The 18,742-nt window shown below is 47.2% G+C and overlaps 1 protein-coding gene across 1 annotated transcript; it reads left to right on the top strand.

Annotated features, from left to right (window-relative positions):
- Positions 1 to 956: 956 nt before the first annotated feature.
- Positions 957 to 17,940, top strand: LOC135903274 (3-beta-hydroxysteroid sulfotransferase-like). Its single transcript, XM_065433688.1, has 2 exons — positions 957 to 1,098; positions 16,834 to 17,940. The coding sequence occupies exon 2, from the start codon at positions 16,849 to 16,851 to the stop codon at positions 17,806 to 17,808; it is 960 nt and encodes a 319-aa protein (XP_065289760.1). The 5' UTR covers positions 957 to 1,098; positions 16,834 to 16,848; the 3' UTR covers positions 17,809 to 17,940.
- The last annotated feature ends 802 nt before the right edge of the window (positions 17,941 to 18,742 follow it).

Here is an 18,742-nt window from a genome sequence, read left to right as displayed (position 1 = left end):
TCAGGGCCTGCCTTTTGTTTAAAAATTTTCCAAAATCTGAAAGCTTCAAAAAAAATAGAAGGACGAAGCTTACAAGTTCATAGCTCTAGATCAAGAACAGTTATCGCGGTTCTGTAAAGGCAACGATTCGCGCATTGAAAGCGCACAAATTCTATATGTAATTTCATATCTTGGGTGAATTTGTTACGTAGAGTACGAGGGTTCTGCAAAAGCTGTATTACCATATTACTAAATTTCTTGAGAATGATATGTAACATGTCAATTTTTTTCCGCTTTAGGCTTACTATCAGTACAATTCACAGAATTCTGAGATCATTTTTCATTGCCGAGTTACAGGGTTGTAAACATGATAGTCTCATTTTCTGGAAAATTGCAATATTAAAATTTTTTATAAACTTTTTATAATTTTTTATAGAAAATTGACGACCTACATCAAAAATTCAAGACCAACAGTCACTAGATTTTAAATTTTGTTTTGAATGCAGCAAACCTCGCCAAATTTGGTGCAGTTGTGGCCGATAAGCGCGACTTCTCTTTTTACACGTATTTAGATAGGAGCATCCGAACTAAAGATTCAAGAGGAAGCTTTAGCTCTATCATTAGGCGTGTCCCGTTTGGGCCGTACCTCACGCAACGAAAGAAATTAGTTCAGATGCTGGGCAACGGTTGATGTGGTCTAATACAATTTTTCTTCGCATTGTGTACTTGAGTGCCCACGATGCTCTTATCTGCTGCGTTATCACGACAACACTTGCGCCAAAACGAAAGAACAAAGGAAAGATCGTGCGAATTGTTCTGCAGCAGTGATAAGAAATATGACCTTCCGATGCTTGGAGAAAAGCGGTCAAAGCTCAAGCACTGATTGGCGATAAGTGTCGCGATAGGTCACTGTGAAAACACCAGCGGAAAAGAAAAACAAGCTCTTAGTACGTCAATGTGCGTGTACACTACCGGTTTCCAGCTTGGCTACACGCGGATGACGTCATTCGTTGGAAATGTCAAGGTAGAGTGACTGTACGCCACCATTCCAGTGCGAGTACAGTCGAGGACGGAAGCACACTTTTGTCCAGTCAACTCGCGCTCCCAAAGAAAGAGCAGGTGAGCAGTCGTTCCAAGCTTGGACCATGACACTACAAGGGAGATAACAGCTCTCTTATTTAGATAAGCGCATATTCCGTGGAGTTGATTTCACATTTCTTTTATCAAGCATTTTTTTCTCCCTCTCTCTGTGTGCAAGTGTGGCTCTAGATTCGCGCTGAAGATCATCGTTGGGAATTTCGTGGCTCTTGCACCCCGTTCTAACTATAATAAATAGTACTACGCGCTGCAGTTAGTTCTCAGTCTTTCTAGCACAATTCTTTCAACTTATGGGTTTTCAGTAAACCGAGAAATATTTCCATGTGGTAACATGCCTCAGTGATTCCAGCACATTTTTAAAGCACAATATCTCTTTATTTCCCGTTGTCGGCGACTTTCGCCTGACCTTGAGCCAAAAGCCAGAGCAGTTATTCGGACAAATTTGCGAGAACAAAACGAGATCATCCGGGCAAAAAGCCAAAACTTGATATAATGTGATCCCCAACCCTTCATACAGGACCATATTACATCGGCTATATTTACTGGCCAAACAAGTTGCAAAAAATGTAATCCGACTTCTCTATAATGTTTCTTCGCAATAACACCCAAGCTGTAACTTCTAGCACGCTGACGTTTTCTTAGTGATCTACAATAGCGACGTCGAAAAGGCAGATAAGGGAACGACACACTTAGTCGCGATGTTTTGGCGCTGAGCGCTAAATGCCAGCGGCCCGCTAGTTCTGCGGCGCGGGTTCTGCGTCATCTCGAGAGATGGCGCCACGGAGGTGCTTCTACCCGCGCGGTGTATTGCCGGTTATGATGTTGCGCTGCTAAGCAGGATGTCGCGGGCTCAAACCCTGGCCGCGCCATCTGCATTTTAACGCGATAGCGTTAAGGAGCTCGTGTCGCAGAAAAGCCGGTGTCGTCGGCGTCGGCGTTTGCGGCGTTGACCGTGAGCGATAAATCACGGCAGGCGCTTCATAAATAAAAAGCAACTTCCAAGATTGGCCCGGTGGGAATCGAACCAGGGTCTCCGGAGTGTGAGACGGAGACGCTACCACTCAGCCACGAGTTCGATGCTTCCAAGCGGTGCAAACGCGCCTCTAGTGAATGCGGTGTTGCCTTCGAAACGAGCCGTGGAAAGTTATAATGCGGTGTATATCGGTAATTATGAACATGTAACGTACAGAAGTCGCAATTACACGAGTTGCGAAGTGAATTTCCGCTGCATTTCTTCTGCGCTTTCCGCACACGCAGAGCCATCTTGCGGCAAACACAGAAGACTCCCTCCTCTCAATGTACGGCGCTGCCCCGACAGGAGGCGCGCCGCGCCCGCATTGGGACCACTGCCAGGCGCGTCTCGGGACTCCCTCTCCCCTGACGACGCTTCGCCGTGCTCCCGGTTTAGATTACTATCTATCTCTCTGCCCGTGCCGATCACGACGTTTGGCTGGCGTAGATCGTTTCCCCTCCGAGACACCGAGTTCTTTGGTTCGTTCCGTTCGCTCAGGCGCACGTTTCGTTGCCGCGCCGAACGCTGCGTTGCTCGACGCTCACCGCGTGATAGGTGGGCGCTAAGTCCGATGCGGGGCGCATCGTAAGTGATCGCTGTGCCGTAGCGCATTGTCGTATACCCCTTGGCGGGTCGACGGGAACGCTGTCGCGTCCCACTCTTGAATGCGAAGCTTAAGCGTCCTCCAATTTTGATGGAGACGAAATGCACAAACGCCCGTGTCCCTTACATTGGGGGAACGTTAAACATGCCCTGGTAATCAAAATTAATCCGGAGACCCCAATACGGCGTGCTTCAAAATGGAATCATGGTTTTGGAACGCAAAACGATAGAATTGAATTCATTCTTCTAGCTAGGCAGTGCCTTCTGTCTCCCTGACGTCTTTCGCTGCCTGTCCTGCGGTCTTCATAAGATTTTCTTCGTCTAGCTGGGCAGCGCCCATATGGAGCAGTGCGCAGTATGGAGTGGTGCGGTGTGGTCTCGTGGGGTGTGGCGCTGCGAATGTCCGCTACACCCGTTTTAAGATCGCGGCTAGTATGATCTCCAACCAATCTGCTTTGCTGGTTGGCATTTCGTGCTTACATCTACTCTCGATTACGGGAGCGCCATCATTTTTTTTACTTACATGCTACCGTATTAACAGAAGGGGCATGTTTTCTGTAAGCCGAGAAATTTTTCTATGTGATAACATGCCCTCAGACATCTTTGCATTTGCACTGCTATGAGACAGGTCATTCATTGCTTGATATTAACGCGATAGCGTTAAGGAGCTCGTGTCGCAGAAAAGCCGGTGTCGTCGGCGTCGGCGTCGGGTGTCGGCGTCGGTGTCGGCGTTTTGCGGCGTTGACCGTGAGCGATAAATCACGGCAGGCACTCCATAAATAAAAAAGCAACTCCCAAGATCGGCTGGGTGGGAATCGAACCAGGGTCTCCGGAGTGTGAGACGGAGACGCTACCACTCAGCCACGAATTCGATGCTTCCAAAACGTACAAACGCGCCTCTAGTGAATGCGGTGTTGCCTTCGAAACGAGCCGTGGAAAGTTATACTGTGGTGTATATCGGTAATTATGAACATGTAACTTACAGAAGTCGCAATTACACGAGTAGCGAAGTGCGTTTCGCTGCATTTCTTCTGCGCTTTCCGCACACGGAGAGACATCTTGCGGCAAACACAGAAGACCCCCTCCTCTCCATGTACGGCGCTGCGCCGACAGATGGCGCGCCACGCGCGCATTTTTTGAACAAGGATACGCTCTGTTGTGGCCACTTCAAGGGAGTTGTCGCTACATCTAGCGGATATTTAGCGCGTTTTATGACAGGGCGACAAGACAAGCTTTTTTTTTAATGAATTCCTTTTGGCACCACCAGCATCGAGTGGCACTCTTGTATCTTGCGCAGCACTTCCGGTAAAATTCTTTGAAAGCGCAAGTAATGCCGCCACTAATGACGTCACACACAGAAAGGCGACATATTATTTAACCGGCTAATTAATGGAAAACAGTTACCTGGCATAGACTGAACATAGGCCTAGCAGAGCGGATGTGACGTGACTCCCTCCTCCCTCGTTTCCCCTCTCCCGGCGTGCACTTGCTCGCTACAGCTGCGCGCGAACGCTCGTTACGTGCTCTGACGTCAGCACCGGAGAGGGCGTGTAAGGCGCGCTTCGTGCGCCGCTCGCTAGGGGGTACGCCGCGCCAGGTGGCTCACGCTGCGATTGCTCCTGGACGTTTCTCGTTCGTTGCCCGCATATCCCGCTAGGGCAAAGATGTTCGCTCGATTAACGTAAAGAACACCAACGCCGAAGTGTGAGTGCCACTAAGAGACAACTATGTCAAAGAATAGGGTCACCTAGCATTCTTATACTGGAGTAGTAAGAATATTTTGTAAACTATGGGGCCGGTATGAAATCCTATTTTGCTTGCACATTTCGTTATAGTGGAATAGCTAAAATGATTATGTTCATTGCAAATGTATTCGCAACGTATAGAACATGATGCGCTGACGAAATTATTCTCCAAGCTGGTAATTCTCCCAGCTCCTCCCTTATTGGAATTTTTCGAAAGACAGAAATATTCGATCAGTTTTTCCCGTCCACGTAAAAATTATGTTCGGTTCATCTTTCCTGTATTTACAGCCTCGAAGGCAAATTATTACTTACAGATCTCTCAACAATGCCTAATTCAATATACTTGATCTTTTTCCCTTTTTGCTGAAATTCTTCATAGCAAATTTTTACCGGATATACGCACAAGAATGTTTGAACGATTCTAGCATGTATTTATTGGCACCTTAGCGTAATAGTTCCAAGGAAACTGGAACCGTAGTGTTACCCCTGCCCTCAATTAGCCACCACCCAAGCCCGGTCCTTCGTCAATTATCTTCAGCCAACGTACCGCCGATGCATAAGCATCAGATGTTCAAAATACTCAGAGAAACACTTCTGTTGTTCGGTTGTCCGCAAGTATTACGCTAAATATGGATATTGATTGCATTCCAGACGTAATTACAAAGCACAGCCATCCATGTCCGTATACCATCGACATACGTCGTGTCGTCAGCGTCCGAAATAGCCTCCGTTGTCGTGGAGCCAGAAAGATCCAGTAGTGTTTCGCCATGCCTAATGAAAACCAGCTCTTGTGTTACTTTAGCCATTCAGCAATACATGATATGCTACTATGCGTATTGCACAGAAAGGTAAAAATCTATGACGCAAACAACTAGAACTCCTCAGAGAACTTTTTCTTTACTCGTGGACAGCGAATACTCGTATCATCGAGACGTTTTTGTTTCCTACCAAGTATGTGGCTCCTACTCTCTATGGGGAATTGGCCAAGAAAAAGATCGATCATACCGATTTATAATGAAAAAATTTTCAGTGTTCTACGGACTTAAATTGTAAAACGTAAAATCATCTGTTGAAGTAAAATCAGTAAGGTCACATGTAATGAGTGAGTGAGTGAGTGAGTGAGTGAGTGAGTGAGTGAGTGAGTGAGTGAGTGAGTGAGTGAGTGAGTGAGTGAGTGAAATAACTATTTTGTCCACTAGAGACGTAAGCAAACGCCACGCCACCTGGCTAGGCCCACTCGGGGACCATCAGGTGGAACCTGACGGCCCTGTCGCGAGCCCTCTGGACTGCCAGGGTTTGAGAGGTCTGATCCTGGGCCCTAATCAGCTTCTTCATTTCCTCTTGAGTGAAAGGAGGACCGGCAGAGGCGCAACCCCACAGGACATGCTCGAAGTCCGCATAGTCACCACACAGAGGGCAATCCGGGCTTGGGAACCGGTCGGGGTACATTGTGTGTAGCGCTGCGGGGCTCGGGTAAGTGCTTGTTTGCAGTAGTCTGAGAGTGACTGCCTGGGCCCTGCACAGCGAGGAGTGCGGCGAAGGTAGGACTCTTCTTGACAGATAATTGTATTTGCATATTTCGTTGTACGAGCAGAGAGGCTCGGGTCGCCCAGGAGAGGACGCGTTGCCCAGCGCACGGTCAGTCAAACCTCGTGCAGCCGAGTGCGCCTCCTCGTTGGGGTTGATCAAGGCACCCTCAATGGTCCCAAGGTGCGCAGGGAACCAGGCCAAAGAGTGATGTTTCATGTCTTTGGCACTTTGGATGATACGTAGGGCCTGGGGAGCCACCATTCCCATCTGAAAGGCCCTGACAGCGGCCTTAGAATCCGAATAAATCGTGTCATGTACACTGTCCGTCAATGCAAGAGCAATAGCAACTTGCTCTGCAACGCTGGAATTAGAAGTGCGGACGGTAGCGCAGCTAAGGATTTTAGCATCACAGTCGATGACCACTGAGGAGAAGGCCTCTTCTTGAACGTAGGAAGCAGCGTCTACGAAGCATGTTCGGTCCTTGTTCAAGAGGGCACCGGCGAGCAGAGCTTTACCCCTGGCTCGCCTTCGTCCTTCGTTGTAGGTGGGATGCATATTTCGTGGCATCTGGTGTATGTAAATTTTGGACCTTACGTCGCTGGGCAGCTTCACAGCATCGAGACTGACGACCATGGGGTTACGTCCCAGCTTGCCAAGTATGGCTCGGCCCGCTGGGGTAGCGGAGAGTCTGACAAACTGGGAAAATTCTTGGGCTTCAACGATTTCTTCGAACGTGTTGTGAATTCCCAAATTGAGAAGGTCTTTTGTGTGCGTTCGCATGGGAAGGCCGACGGCAAGCTTGAAGACTTTTCTGATTAAGGCGTTGATCTTGTTGCGCTCCGATACGAGCCAATTGTGCATAGCCCCTGAATAAGCGAGGTGGCAGAGCACGAAGGCGTGGATAATCCGGATCAGATTGTCTTCCTTGATTCCGCAGTGCCTATTGGCGATTCTTCGGATCAGGCCGAGGGCGCTTTCGGTCTTGGAACAAATGCGTTTGAGGGCGGCTCCATTGGCCCCGTTCGACTCGATAAACATTCCTAGGACCCTGATAGTGTCTACCCGCGGTACTGGGGAGCCCTTACCGGTGAATAATGTAATGTAGCTCTCTGCTGCTGGCTTCCAGGATCGGTGTGAACCGCCTCTGGGCCTCTTCTTGTAGAGCAAGAGCTCGGATTTAGCGGGCGAGCACCTTAGCCCGGTGGGGATTAGATACCGCTCCGTCACATCGATGGCCTCTTGCAAAGCACCCTCGACCTGCCCTTCACATCCACTGGAGCACCAGATGGTGATGTCATCCGCGTAGATCGTGTGGTTAATGTTGGGGATTTTGTTCAAGGCCCTCGACAGGTTGATCAGGGAGATGTTGAACAGCGTCGGGGAGATCACCGCCCCCTGAGGTGTTCCCTTTGGACCAAGCTGGATTTCGTGGGTCAAAAACTCGTCAATCTTCAGTCTAGTGGACCTTGAGGAAAGGAAAGATCGCACGAAATTGTACGCCCGTTTGCCGACGTTACACTCTGTCAGGCTCTTGAGAATAAACGCGTGCGATATGTTGTCAAAAGCCTTTTCCAGATCCAAGCCGAGAATTGCCTTAGTGTCGGCGGAGGTAGAGTCAATGATTTGGTGCTTGATCAGTCTCATGGCGTCCTGAGTCGAAAGCCCCGACCGAAAGCCAATCATGTTGTGTGTATAGCATTCGTTAGACTCGAGATGGTCAGTGAGGCGGTTAAGCATGGCGTGCTCGGCCATCTTTCCAACACACGACGTCAGGGAGATGGGCCTTAGATTGTCGATGCTCGGCGCTTTACCTGGCTTCGGTATGAGTACTGTGTAGGCTGTTTTCCAGCTCTTGGGAATGAGGCCGCTGCACCAGATATCATTCATCTTGCGCGTAAGAAACTCGATTGAGGCGTCGTCGAGATGCTGGAGCATTTTGTTGGTGATCCCGTCGGGCCCAGGGGCAGATCTGCCGTTGAGGGATGCGAGAACTCGCTTGACCTCAGCCACGGTGAAATCCTCGTCCATAGATGGTACGTCACGCCCTTCGTACTCGGGAAACTGGGGGGGGCACCGGATCGTCCGTGGCCGCCAGGTACTTGTCTATGAGGTGCTCCATGACTGCCTCATCTGGAGTCGAGTCGGTGGCCAAATGGACAGCTTTCACCAAAGCTCTCTTCTGGTTGGACTTGGTGTTGCCATCGTGCAGTAGGTGCTTAAGGAGACCCCAGCTTTTACCGTTCTTGAGCTGGCCCTCCACCGAGTCGCACAGCTCGTCCCATTGCTGCTTGCATAGCACCTTGCAATGAGCCTCTATCATCTTGTTTATATCGGAGATTTTCTTGCGTAGTCTTCTGTTATGGCGCTGAGTCTTCCATCTCGCGAGCAGTGCCTGCTTGGCTTCCAAAAGATGCGCCAGCCTACTGTCCATCCTGTCCACCTCCAGATCGGTTGTCACCTCCTTGGTGGCTCTAGCCGCATCCTTCTTTATCTCGTCGCACCAAGAGTATAGGTCCATATCATCGTTAAGGACGCGCTCGGAGCGGTTGGCTCGGAACAAGTCCCAGTCAGTCAACCTAAAGGTCCTCGTTTTGTTGCGGGCAGTCTTGATCACAGCTTCGATGATGCAATGATCGCTACCGAGGTCCATGGCTGTGTTCGTCCACTTGACGTTTTCCAGGTTCTTGACAAAGGTAAGATCCGGAGTCGTATCTCGGCATACCGAGTTCCCTCTCCTGGTTGGAAAGTCTTTATCGGTTATCAGCGTAAGATCTTCCTCCGCTGCCGCATCCCATATGTCTCTACCCTTCTTCGTATTGGTACAATAGCCCCACGCCTGATGCTGGGCATTAAAATCCCCCATGACAATTAGAGGCTGACAGCCAGCCAAATGCACGGCCTTCTTGAGAATACCACTAGGCCTGGCTCTGTGAACGCTGGGTCTGCAGTAAACATTCAGTATGAAGATACTGTTTCTTCTTAAGCGCTGCGTAGGGGGGTCGACAAGGAGTTCGGCCATGACGTACTCGATCCCATTGTCCGCGGGACCAAGGTCTCGCTGAAGGCACGTGAATTTTTTACTGACCAGGATAGCGACCCCCCTTCCTCCTTCAGTGGAAGCCACCGTAAGGAAACCGGGGAGCTTGATAGGTGATGATGTGATCGTTTCTTGCAAGACGATTACTTGGGGTTTATCCTTTGCGCTTTTTAGGTATTGTCGCAGGGTCGCCCGTTTGCTGGCGAACCCTGCGCAATTCCACTGCCACATTGTTATGACGTTAGTTACGTTATCCATGTTTGGGCTTGTGAATGAATTAAGAAAGTGCCGCATTCACAATGGCACCCTCCGTCGGTGAGGCAATGACGCTGGGCAACGTTGGGACCTGAGCTGTAGATGTGCTTGGCAAAGATCCGTGGCTGGTTCCCTCCAGCCTAAGTATTCTAGTGCTGAGGGCGACCAGGCCCAGCTGAGGGTGCGCGATCATTTCTTGTACGTGTGAGAGACCTGTCTGTATGTTGGAGATGGCGTTCTTGAGGTCAGACAGGAGTTCTACCATCTCGTCTCCCCTTGAGTCATCCAGGGCACGCCGCTTCACTGCAACCGTCTTGGGAGGGGCCTCCACTGTGTCCATGGCCGAAGAGCGTGCGGCAGGCTGAGAAGCTGGCTGTGTGAGCGCCAATCTTCGTATTTCCGCCATCTCGGCGGCTAGCCGACTGATTTCCTGCTTGAACAGAGCGTTTTCCTTTCTAAGACTATCATTGGCACGCCTAAGCTCTTCGAGCTCATTCGTGAGACGCAGGTCGTGCGAGTCTTGAGAGTTGGACGCCTGCGTTTGGTTGCCACGGGCCCTATCGGCCCACGTTAGAGAGGACTTGCCTTTACCGCCGTTGGGAGTCTTCGAACGTGAGCTGTTGGAGGAGTCGCTCCCAGTACGGGACTTGGAGCAGCTTCTGGAGCTGGAGCGCGCTGGAGAAGGCGATGTAAGTCGCGATCTCGAGGCAGAGCGACTTCTGGAGCCCCGTCGGCTTGTAGAGCGGCTTCTCGAGCGCAAGCGTCTTCCGCCCCTACGGTTGGTGCTGGATGGTGCAGTTGGTGCTGTTGGTGCTGGCGTGGGGAGCTGCTCTTGCTGCCTGGCACGCTCGAAGCGTCGTCGGCGAACAATGTATGGCGTCTTGAATCTGCGCGCACACTCTTTACCGGCTGTAAGGTGCGGACCACCGCAGATCTTGCATTTTGGGGTGCATTGATGCTGCTCATTGGGATTTGGCAGGCCGCATCCCCGACAGATGACGTCGCTCGGTGTTGGACATACATCGGCGCGATGCCCGAGTCTTCCGCAGGCGTGGCATACGTCCACTTGCTTTCGATATAGGGAACATTTCATCAGGAGCGTTCCGTACCTGACAAAATTCGGTACCCGCTGCCCGTCAAAGGCGATGAGTAATAAATGATTCATGAGTAATAAATAAATTGGGATCACGCAAAAAAGAATGAGTAATAAATAAATTGGGATCACGCAAAAAAGAACAGATACACTTTGGGGGGGCATCCGTTTTCATTACACAATAACTTTTTGGACAGCGGCGCAAACGTAACTCTGGCTGAAGCCCAAAGTGGAGACCCTAAACGAAATAACAGAGAAAATTCTGGGGTGTTACGTGCCGAAGCCAAGATTCGATGATGAGGCACGCCGTAGAGTAGGACTCCAGATTAGTTCTGACCACCTGGGAATCTTTAACGTGCCCCTAATGCACGCAACTAGCGCGTTATCGTCGAACGCAACTTATGCCGACGAACGTAATTTACGGGAAATTTGACTGCCTATTGCTGGGAATCTTCTAGCTTCTCAAGTAACATTCGCACAAATATAATCTGTGGTGTCTTAAACCTGGTCCAATGAATGGGAAATAAAAAATTCTGCATTGCAGATGAAAATTATTTGAGCACGGCCTAATTGTCATTTATACAGTCTTGAAGAAGTCTGGACGGTCAGAAGGTGAAATTGGCATAGATGGGTGGCGATTCTCGCTTCAAGGTATATATAATACGCCAACGTTAACGTATTTTGGGAGCATTAAGCACAAACGTAGTGCCTCTCGTTCTGATAAAAGTAGTGGCTGAAGCTTCTATGGTGGCACACCTGAGAATAAAACTCAAATTCCAATATCGGACGAACGTACATTTTATATAGCATTAAAAGTTACTATGTTGGCATACCCGATTTTCGGTTGCTCAACTTGCACGAAATGTCCATCGCACGAACTCCTTTTGTCGCAATATATTCAATATCCAGCCACCAGTTAAGAGACCTGTTAGAAATAACTTCAATGCACTTGAGTGACTCTGCTTGTTGGATATCTTCTAAATGATAGTTAGGCTTTAAAGTTTGAATAACAGCGCAAGGACACCAGAGGGAACAGAAGAGAGAACAGAACGCGTTTAGCGCTCTGCTCTCTCTGCTGTCCACTCTGCTGTCATTCCGCTGTTAGTTAAACTTTAAAGTATGTCTTACCAACAAGTGCAATCCTACCAACAACAAGCGATATTTGTACTGGGCCTTTTTACCCTGCCTAACTCTTCTACCTCCTGCACTACGCTGGGTATACGGCAGAAAGTATGAAATCTATTTCTTTTCTTGTTTCATCATTAGCTCTTATCCGGGTCCACTTTCTGTTGTTACGCTTCCTGAAGAAACTCTCCATTATTCGCAGCTTATTTCTTTCTACAAATTCTACCAGCATCTCTCCTCTAACGTTCCTATAATCGACGCCGTACTTGCCTATTGCTTGTTCACCAGCCTGCTTGTTCCCCACTTTTGCATTGAAGTCACCCATTACTACAGTATACTGAGTTAGCATTTTTCTCATCGCTAATTCAACATCTTCATGAAACATTAGGAACATCTTCATAAAACAATGTAAGTCCTGTGTAGTAGAGGACGTGGCCGTTAGTCAGCACTGATAAGCCTCACCAGTTCTTCTAACATAACTAAAGCCAACGATATCCCAACCAATACCTGATAGTTCCTCAAAGAGTCCTGCTAAGCTAATTTCAATCGAGAGAGTTCGGGTGTTAAAGGTTGCCAGGGCCAGTTTCCATTGGCCGCCTGTCCGGGTCGAGAGATTCTTAGCACACTCTGCTGCATTACACGTATGACCGCCGACTTGGTCAGGTGCGTCGCAGCTGCTGGGGACTAAGGGACATTGGTTGATTGAATGAGTCATTTGGGAGGGAGTGGCCGAATACTGCCCCAGAGAGGCCAATTTCTCTTCTGGTAAGGGAGTGTCTTCTGTTGAAGCTTAGTGGGCCGCCCTAATGGGATTAGTATAGCCGCACTGACTCGCAGCATTTTTGCCGGTGTCAGACGCCACTTCAAGCCTGGAGATGTGGTGTGGTGGAGGTGGTAAATTGTAGATTACTTTTTCAGATTACAAAAAAACAAACACTCGAGGATTCTAGCTTCTGACTATGACAATCGAGCATCCAAGCCAGCTCAGTCAGCGCACCGTCCAGGCTGTGATGCTGCCTTTGGCGGAGAATCTCAGCGAAGAGGACCTTACATGCATGAAAATTACATACGCAAACAACAGACAATAAAACAATATATAATTATTTATAAATGTTTCTAACCTCCTAGCTCCGGAATCTCACGTACGGAGGCGACCGTGAACGTGGCTAGGTATACGAGACGTTTCGACGCCCTCGAATAGCACTTAAAACGAGTAGGGGGCAAAAGAAGGACGGACCTGGTCGCTTCTCTTACCCGAGAGGCGACGAGACATGGGATACATCGATCTTGCGCTGCGTCGAAGGCCGAGCCGTCGAGAGTGGATTAGCTACCCTGGCGTATACATATACCTGAATATATGCGAAACCTTTCGCTCACGAACAAACCCGAAGGCCAAGCCGTCGATAGTGGATAAGCTGGGCTGAGATATACACATACCTAAATATATAAGGAAACATTGCAATGATCGTAGGTTACTGAAGTCTAGGATGCAGAGAAAGAGTAAAATTGGTCAGGTAAACTCAAGCCAACCTAGAAGCAGTAAGGGTAAAAGCAGACCAACAGCAAACATATATGCAGCCCTAAAACAGAGAGATGAAAGATAACATAGATGTAATGAATGAAACCGTAGCTAGGCTGCTTTCAGAAGCAGCAATATAATTCGGAGGTAATGCACCAAGGCAACCAGTAGGTAAGCCCTCCCAAGTAACAAGGTACCTAATAAAACAACGACAAAGGATGAAAGTGTCCAACTCAAGAGATCAGAGAGAATTCGCGGAACTGTGAAAACTGATCAACGAGAAAATAAGGGATATTCCAAATTATAACGTGACAAAGACTGAGGAAGCAATAAACCATGAACGCAGCATGAAATCAGTGAGAAGGAAACATGGCATAGGACAAACCAAGACGCATTCACTGAAAGAAAACCAGGGTAATATCATCAGCAATATCGAAGATGTAGTACAAGCAGCAGGAGAATTCTGTGCTGACCTGTACATTACCCAGAACAGCCACGATACCTTCATTTGAAGTAGTAATGAATGAGTTACAGAGACTCCTTCTATATCTAGCGATGAAGTTAGAATGGCCTTACAAGATATTAAACGAGGAAAAGTGGCCGGAGAAGATAGAATAACAGTCGATTTAATCAAAGATGGAGGAAGCATAATTCTTGAAAAACTGGCGACCCTTGATACGAACTGTCTATCAATTTCAAGGGTCCGAGAGGACTGAAAGAATGTGAACATTATACTATTACACAAACATGGGGACGTTAAAGAATGTATAAATTAAAGGCCCATTAACTTACTTCGAGTATTGTATAACTTATTCACCAAGATAATTTCCAGTAAAGCAAGGGCGACACTTCAGTCAGAACAGGCTAGCTTCAGGAAGAGACATGGTACAATGGATCAGATTCATGTAATCAATCAGGAAAACGAGAAATCTGCGGAGTATAATCAGCCTCTCTATATGGCTTTCATAAATTGCAAGAAGGCATTTGACCCAATAGAAATACGAGCAGGCATAGAGGTATTACGTAATCAAGAAGTAGAGGAGGCTTACGTAATAGATTAGAAAAGAACTACAGAGATTCCACAGGTAACAGTTATTCACATGCAGAAAATACCTATAAAGAAAGGCATCAGAGAAGGATACACAATCCCTCCAATGCTATTCAGTGCATGCTTTGAAGAAATATTGAAGCTATTAAACTAGGAAGGCTTAAGAGTAAAGATCAAGAGCAAATATATGGTTTGCTGGTTTGCTGGTAATGGTTTGCAGATGGCATTGTCCTGCTCAGGAGCATTAGGGACGAGTTACAACAATTGATTGAGGACCTTAACAGAGAGAGTGTAAAAGTGGCTTTGAACATTATTATGCAGAAAACAAAGATGATTATCAATAGCCTGGCATGGGAACAAGAATTCAGGATTGCCAGTCAGCCTATAGAGTCTGTGAAGGAGTGCGTTTGAGATGGAAATTTTCGGAAGAATAAAAATGTATTGGAGCGCATACGGCAGACATTATCGGAGCATGATTGGAAGCTTACCATTATCACTAAAAATAAAGGTGTACAATCAGTGCATTCTACCGGTGCTCAGATATGGGACAGAAACTTGGAGACTGGCAAAGAAGCTAGAAAACAAGTTAAGGACAGCACAAAGAGCGATGAAATGAAAAATGTTAGGCGTAACATTAAGAGAAAGCAAGAGAACGGTGTGGATCAGAGAGCGAACTGGTATACACGATATTCTAATTGACATTAAAAGAAGAAATGGGGCTGGGTGGTCCACTTAATGTAAAGATTAGGATGACCGGTGGACCATTAGGGTTACAGAATTGGTGCCAAGAGAAGGAAAACGCAGTCGAGGACTGCAGAAGACTAGGTGTGGGATGAAATTAAGAAATTCGCAGGCGCAAGTTAGAATCAGTTCACGCAGGACCGAGATAATTGGGGATCGCAGGGAAAGCCCTTCGTCCTGCAGTGGACAAAGTATAGGTTGATGATGACAGTGATTTACTGTGCCTTTAATGGGGAAAACAACGACACCATAATTAACAGACTCCAGGTTTAAATGTAAGCTACCCAGCCAGCCTTCCAGTTCCCCTAGATACGACAGGAAATTTCGCTAAAAGGAGTCAATATCAACCCCCATAGCAAATAAAAGCAATGTCGTCAGCATAAACGCATGCACTGACATTTGGGTGAAATGGGATTCTGTTCAGTAAAAGATTAAACTACATCGGTAAAAGTACCGATCCCAGAAGCACACCTCTTGCTTGCTGGGGTTTACGAGAAGAAAAGCCGCTTGGAAGACAATGGAATTTGCTCTCTCCAAAATTCATTCACCCACGCTACAATATAAACTAGAAAGCCGTGGCCCTGTAACAGAGTTATTAAAATTGGATGTTCAATACTGTCATAGGCTTTATATTTATCTAAGGTAACCAGAGCAGCATAATGGTGTTTGAGCCGAGCGACGCTAATGCGACTTTCAAGGTATATGTGCGTCTGTCGTATTGAATCACAAGATCTAAATACCATTTTACAGGGACTCAACAACGCATTTTCATTGATAAACTGCCTTATATGCCCATGAAGCACCCGATAAGTATCACTATATTTGATCTTAATACAGTTGGTGTTATGTTGTCAACCACATACCGTGCCACTTGCTTTCTAAGTAACGCAATTATCTTGGCGATCTTCCATTCATGTGGAATCCATGCGTCGTTCTCTCTTGTGATTTTATTTTTCTTTATCTCTATTAAACTCCCCGATTACTTTTGCACATTAGTCATTTTTATGTTTTTTTTCGCCTTCCGCCATGTGTACAGCCAATCACACGTCATGTGCTGAGTGTACAATGTCAATGATACCTATAAATTTGCAACAGTATGTGACGCTTAATATATACCAAGGTTGAGTGTCTTGTTAAATATTTTCAATATTTCATTATTTATATATAGTATTATTTGCTGCGTTTTGTTTGTTGTTTTTTGTTCTAACCTACGATGCGGAGATGGAGGTGAGTTAAATGTAAGCTAAACAGAAAACAATTATCAATGAAGTAATGCTACGCTACAATGTATTACCACCCCCAAAACGCGTCTTCCATGAGGCGTCTGTTGCAGAGGGGCTCCTCTCTCGCGCTTCCCTCTGGACACCCTGCGCCGCCTAGCGGCGTTGGAAAAAGGTTCGTGCGCGGCCTCTGAGTTGTCATTCATTGAGTGTCATTGTTGCCTCGCTGGCCGCACACCCAGCGACCGAATTTGGCGTGAAAGCGGTTCATTGAAGAGTTGCACATATCCACTTCAATCATGGCGCAACTCGCTAAAATACAGGAGTGAAAGACGTTCATTAACGAGTGGCAGATACCCAATGGATTTGTGGGGCAGCTTGCAAGTGCATTGGCCTCCTTTGCTCGTAGTGACTCGTGGGACGGTAGTTCAATTCTGGCCCGCACAAGAGAAATTCTAGAGGCTTCGTTTTTTATTGATGATCTCGGGAAAAACCGCTACATAAGCATACGGTGGCGTGTCCCACAATGCGTGAAGTAGCCCCAGAATGCTGATTTCATTACAAAGACCTTAAATTTTGTAAATTTGTATGGCGTACCAGCGCTGTGATGCAAGCACGAAGTTCGAGTAAGGAACTTTATCCCTCGTTTCGTTCTACCAAAAATCAACGTATTGCGAATAAATTGCAGAAAATTGAGCTTTGAAAGAATATTTATCAGCCTAGCAATATTCAGTGTTTCTCTTTAGTGCCCGTTAAAAATGACACTGTCTAAAACAAATCAAAAAGCTTATTGACCAGACACTGATCATGCTCTACTGCGACTTTCAGACGCACCTGGTGACGATGCAAGGGCGAAGGCTACCCTACCAAATAATAGACGGAGTTCCAAGATGTATTAGCATCAATCCAGACCGGCTAAGAGAAAATCTCAAGTTCAGAGCGCAGAACGGAGATGTCGTGCAGTCAACGTTCCCGAAGAGTGGAACGCATTGGTTGATGTACATCACGCACCTCATACTCAGGGAGGGACAACCGATCACCTCGTACGAGGAGTTCGCCAAAGAATGGCGCTTCCTGGAGTACATGGACATCAAGGACTGGACCTCGTCTCTACCGCTCAGAACCTTCGCTACACACCTGGCGTTAGACAAGCGATCTATGACCGAAGAAGGCAAGTACGTCTACATCGCCCGCAATCCATGGGATGTCTGCGTCTCCTTCTACAACATGGCGACCAACATTCGTTCTCCGGAATTCCAAGACGGAACGTTTGAAGATCTCGTCGACGTTTTTGTAAGTGGCAACTTCGGCTACGGCGACTATTTCGAACACGTAGCCGCGGGATATGCTCTTAGGGAACAGCCGAACGTGTTCTTCACGACTTACGAAGAACTCAAGAAGAACACGCGTGAGGTCGTGCTCAGGCTTGCGTATTTCCTGGGAGAGAAGTATGGCCTGGCTCTGGAAAAGGACGAAGTGTCGCTCCAAAAAATGCTGGAAAGATCGCAGCCCGATTATATGCGGGCCGTAGTGGTGCTCGACTTGAGCGGTAAGGGTAACCCCCAGTGGGAAGAGGTGCTTTCGGGGAAGAAGATCACCTGCAAAGAAGGCTATGAAGGAGACAAGAACAAGTACTCGTTCGTCAGGAGTGGCAAAGTAGGAGGCTGGAAGGATTACTTCACACCCGATCTGCTCCGGAGGATGGAAAATCGGATTCTGAAGGCTGAGAAGGAGTCCTCCTTCATGGACCTATGGAAGGACATTCGAGCTGAAGCGATAAAAACCATGCACAATTCCGCATAAATGCTTGTACTCTTATTCTGCCGCTGTTAGCATGGTTTTGCTTTTAAATATTCTCGCATGGCAGAATTCATTCGCTAAAAGGGGCGACCGGCTCCTAATATTTATGGCTGGAATAAACTTGATAGTGGACGACCGGGCTTCTGTTGCCTTAGGTGAGTGGCCTCCTTATTCCAGAATATCATGGCTTTCTGTGGCAGTCTGCAAGCCCTCTCCAGCAGCCGAAGCAGGTCCTGAGGGTTCTGGCAAGTCAGCAGAGCCTCCGACTAGACTTTTGGTGGTTGCTGTAGTTGTAGCGTCTTCGGGTTGTTTGCGCATCCGCATGCCATGCATTAAAGGGAAAATAAAGAAATATAGTTACAAACGTAATTAGAGAGGCATTCGCGCAATAGTTATCGCAATATTATGCGCCGGAACTTTTACACATATTCTTGCAGTATCGATTGTAGTGAACTACCGTACAGAGAAATTTGTGAAAGAAAAAAAAACATACGGTTATTTTACCAGCACGTCAGGAAAAGAAAGAAACTGAGATATCCTAGAGAGCAATCACAATTTCGAGAATAAATTCATTCCCTGTTGGTTTGTAAATGTGGCACTTCCCAATAACGATTGATCACAACGAGAACCCTTAATACTGTCGCACCTACACCCTCAGGAAAATGAGCTAACAGTTGGATAGTCTTCATAAGTGTAATGAAACAATTAATTTTGATATCTATATTAACAATAACAAGAAACAATTGAAAGACAAGCAGAGAAATCTCATAGTCTGGAACAGTAATTATGTATCAACAGTAAGAAAAAAGTGAAAAGCAAATACGCGCAACGAAATAAATGCAGAATAACATTAGCAAAGAAATCAAGGTGGTTCGTAAACCAACTTCACCATGGCTATGCATGTATCTATGCGCAAGTGTCCCAGTACAGAAGCGAC

Source organism: Dermacentor albipictus, chromosome 2, assembly GCF_038994185.2.
Source record: "Dermacentor albipictus isolate Rhodes 1998 colony chromosome 2, USDA_Dalb.pri_finalv2, whole genome shotgun sequence".
In the NCBI taxonomy this organism is placed as follows: domain Eukaryota; kingdom Metazoa; phylum Arthropoda; class Arachnida; order Ixodida; family Ixodidae; genus Dermacentor; species Dermacentor albipictus.
The sequence above is the reverse complement of the archived record's forward strand: the minus strand, read 5'-3'. Positions and strand labels throughout refer to the sequence as shown.

Bases quoted from the DNA above. Each gene is read 5' to 3' on its own strand.
- LOC135903274 (XM_065433688.1), top strand. From the start codon at position 16,849: ATGCAAGGGCGAAGGCTACCCTACCAAATAATAGACGGAGTTCCAAGA.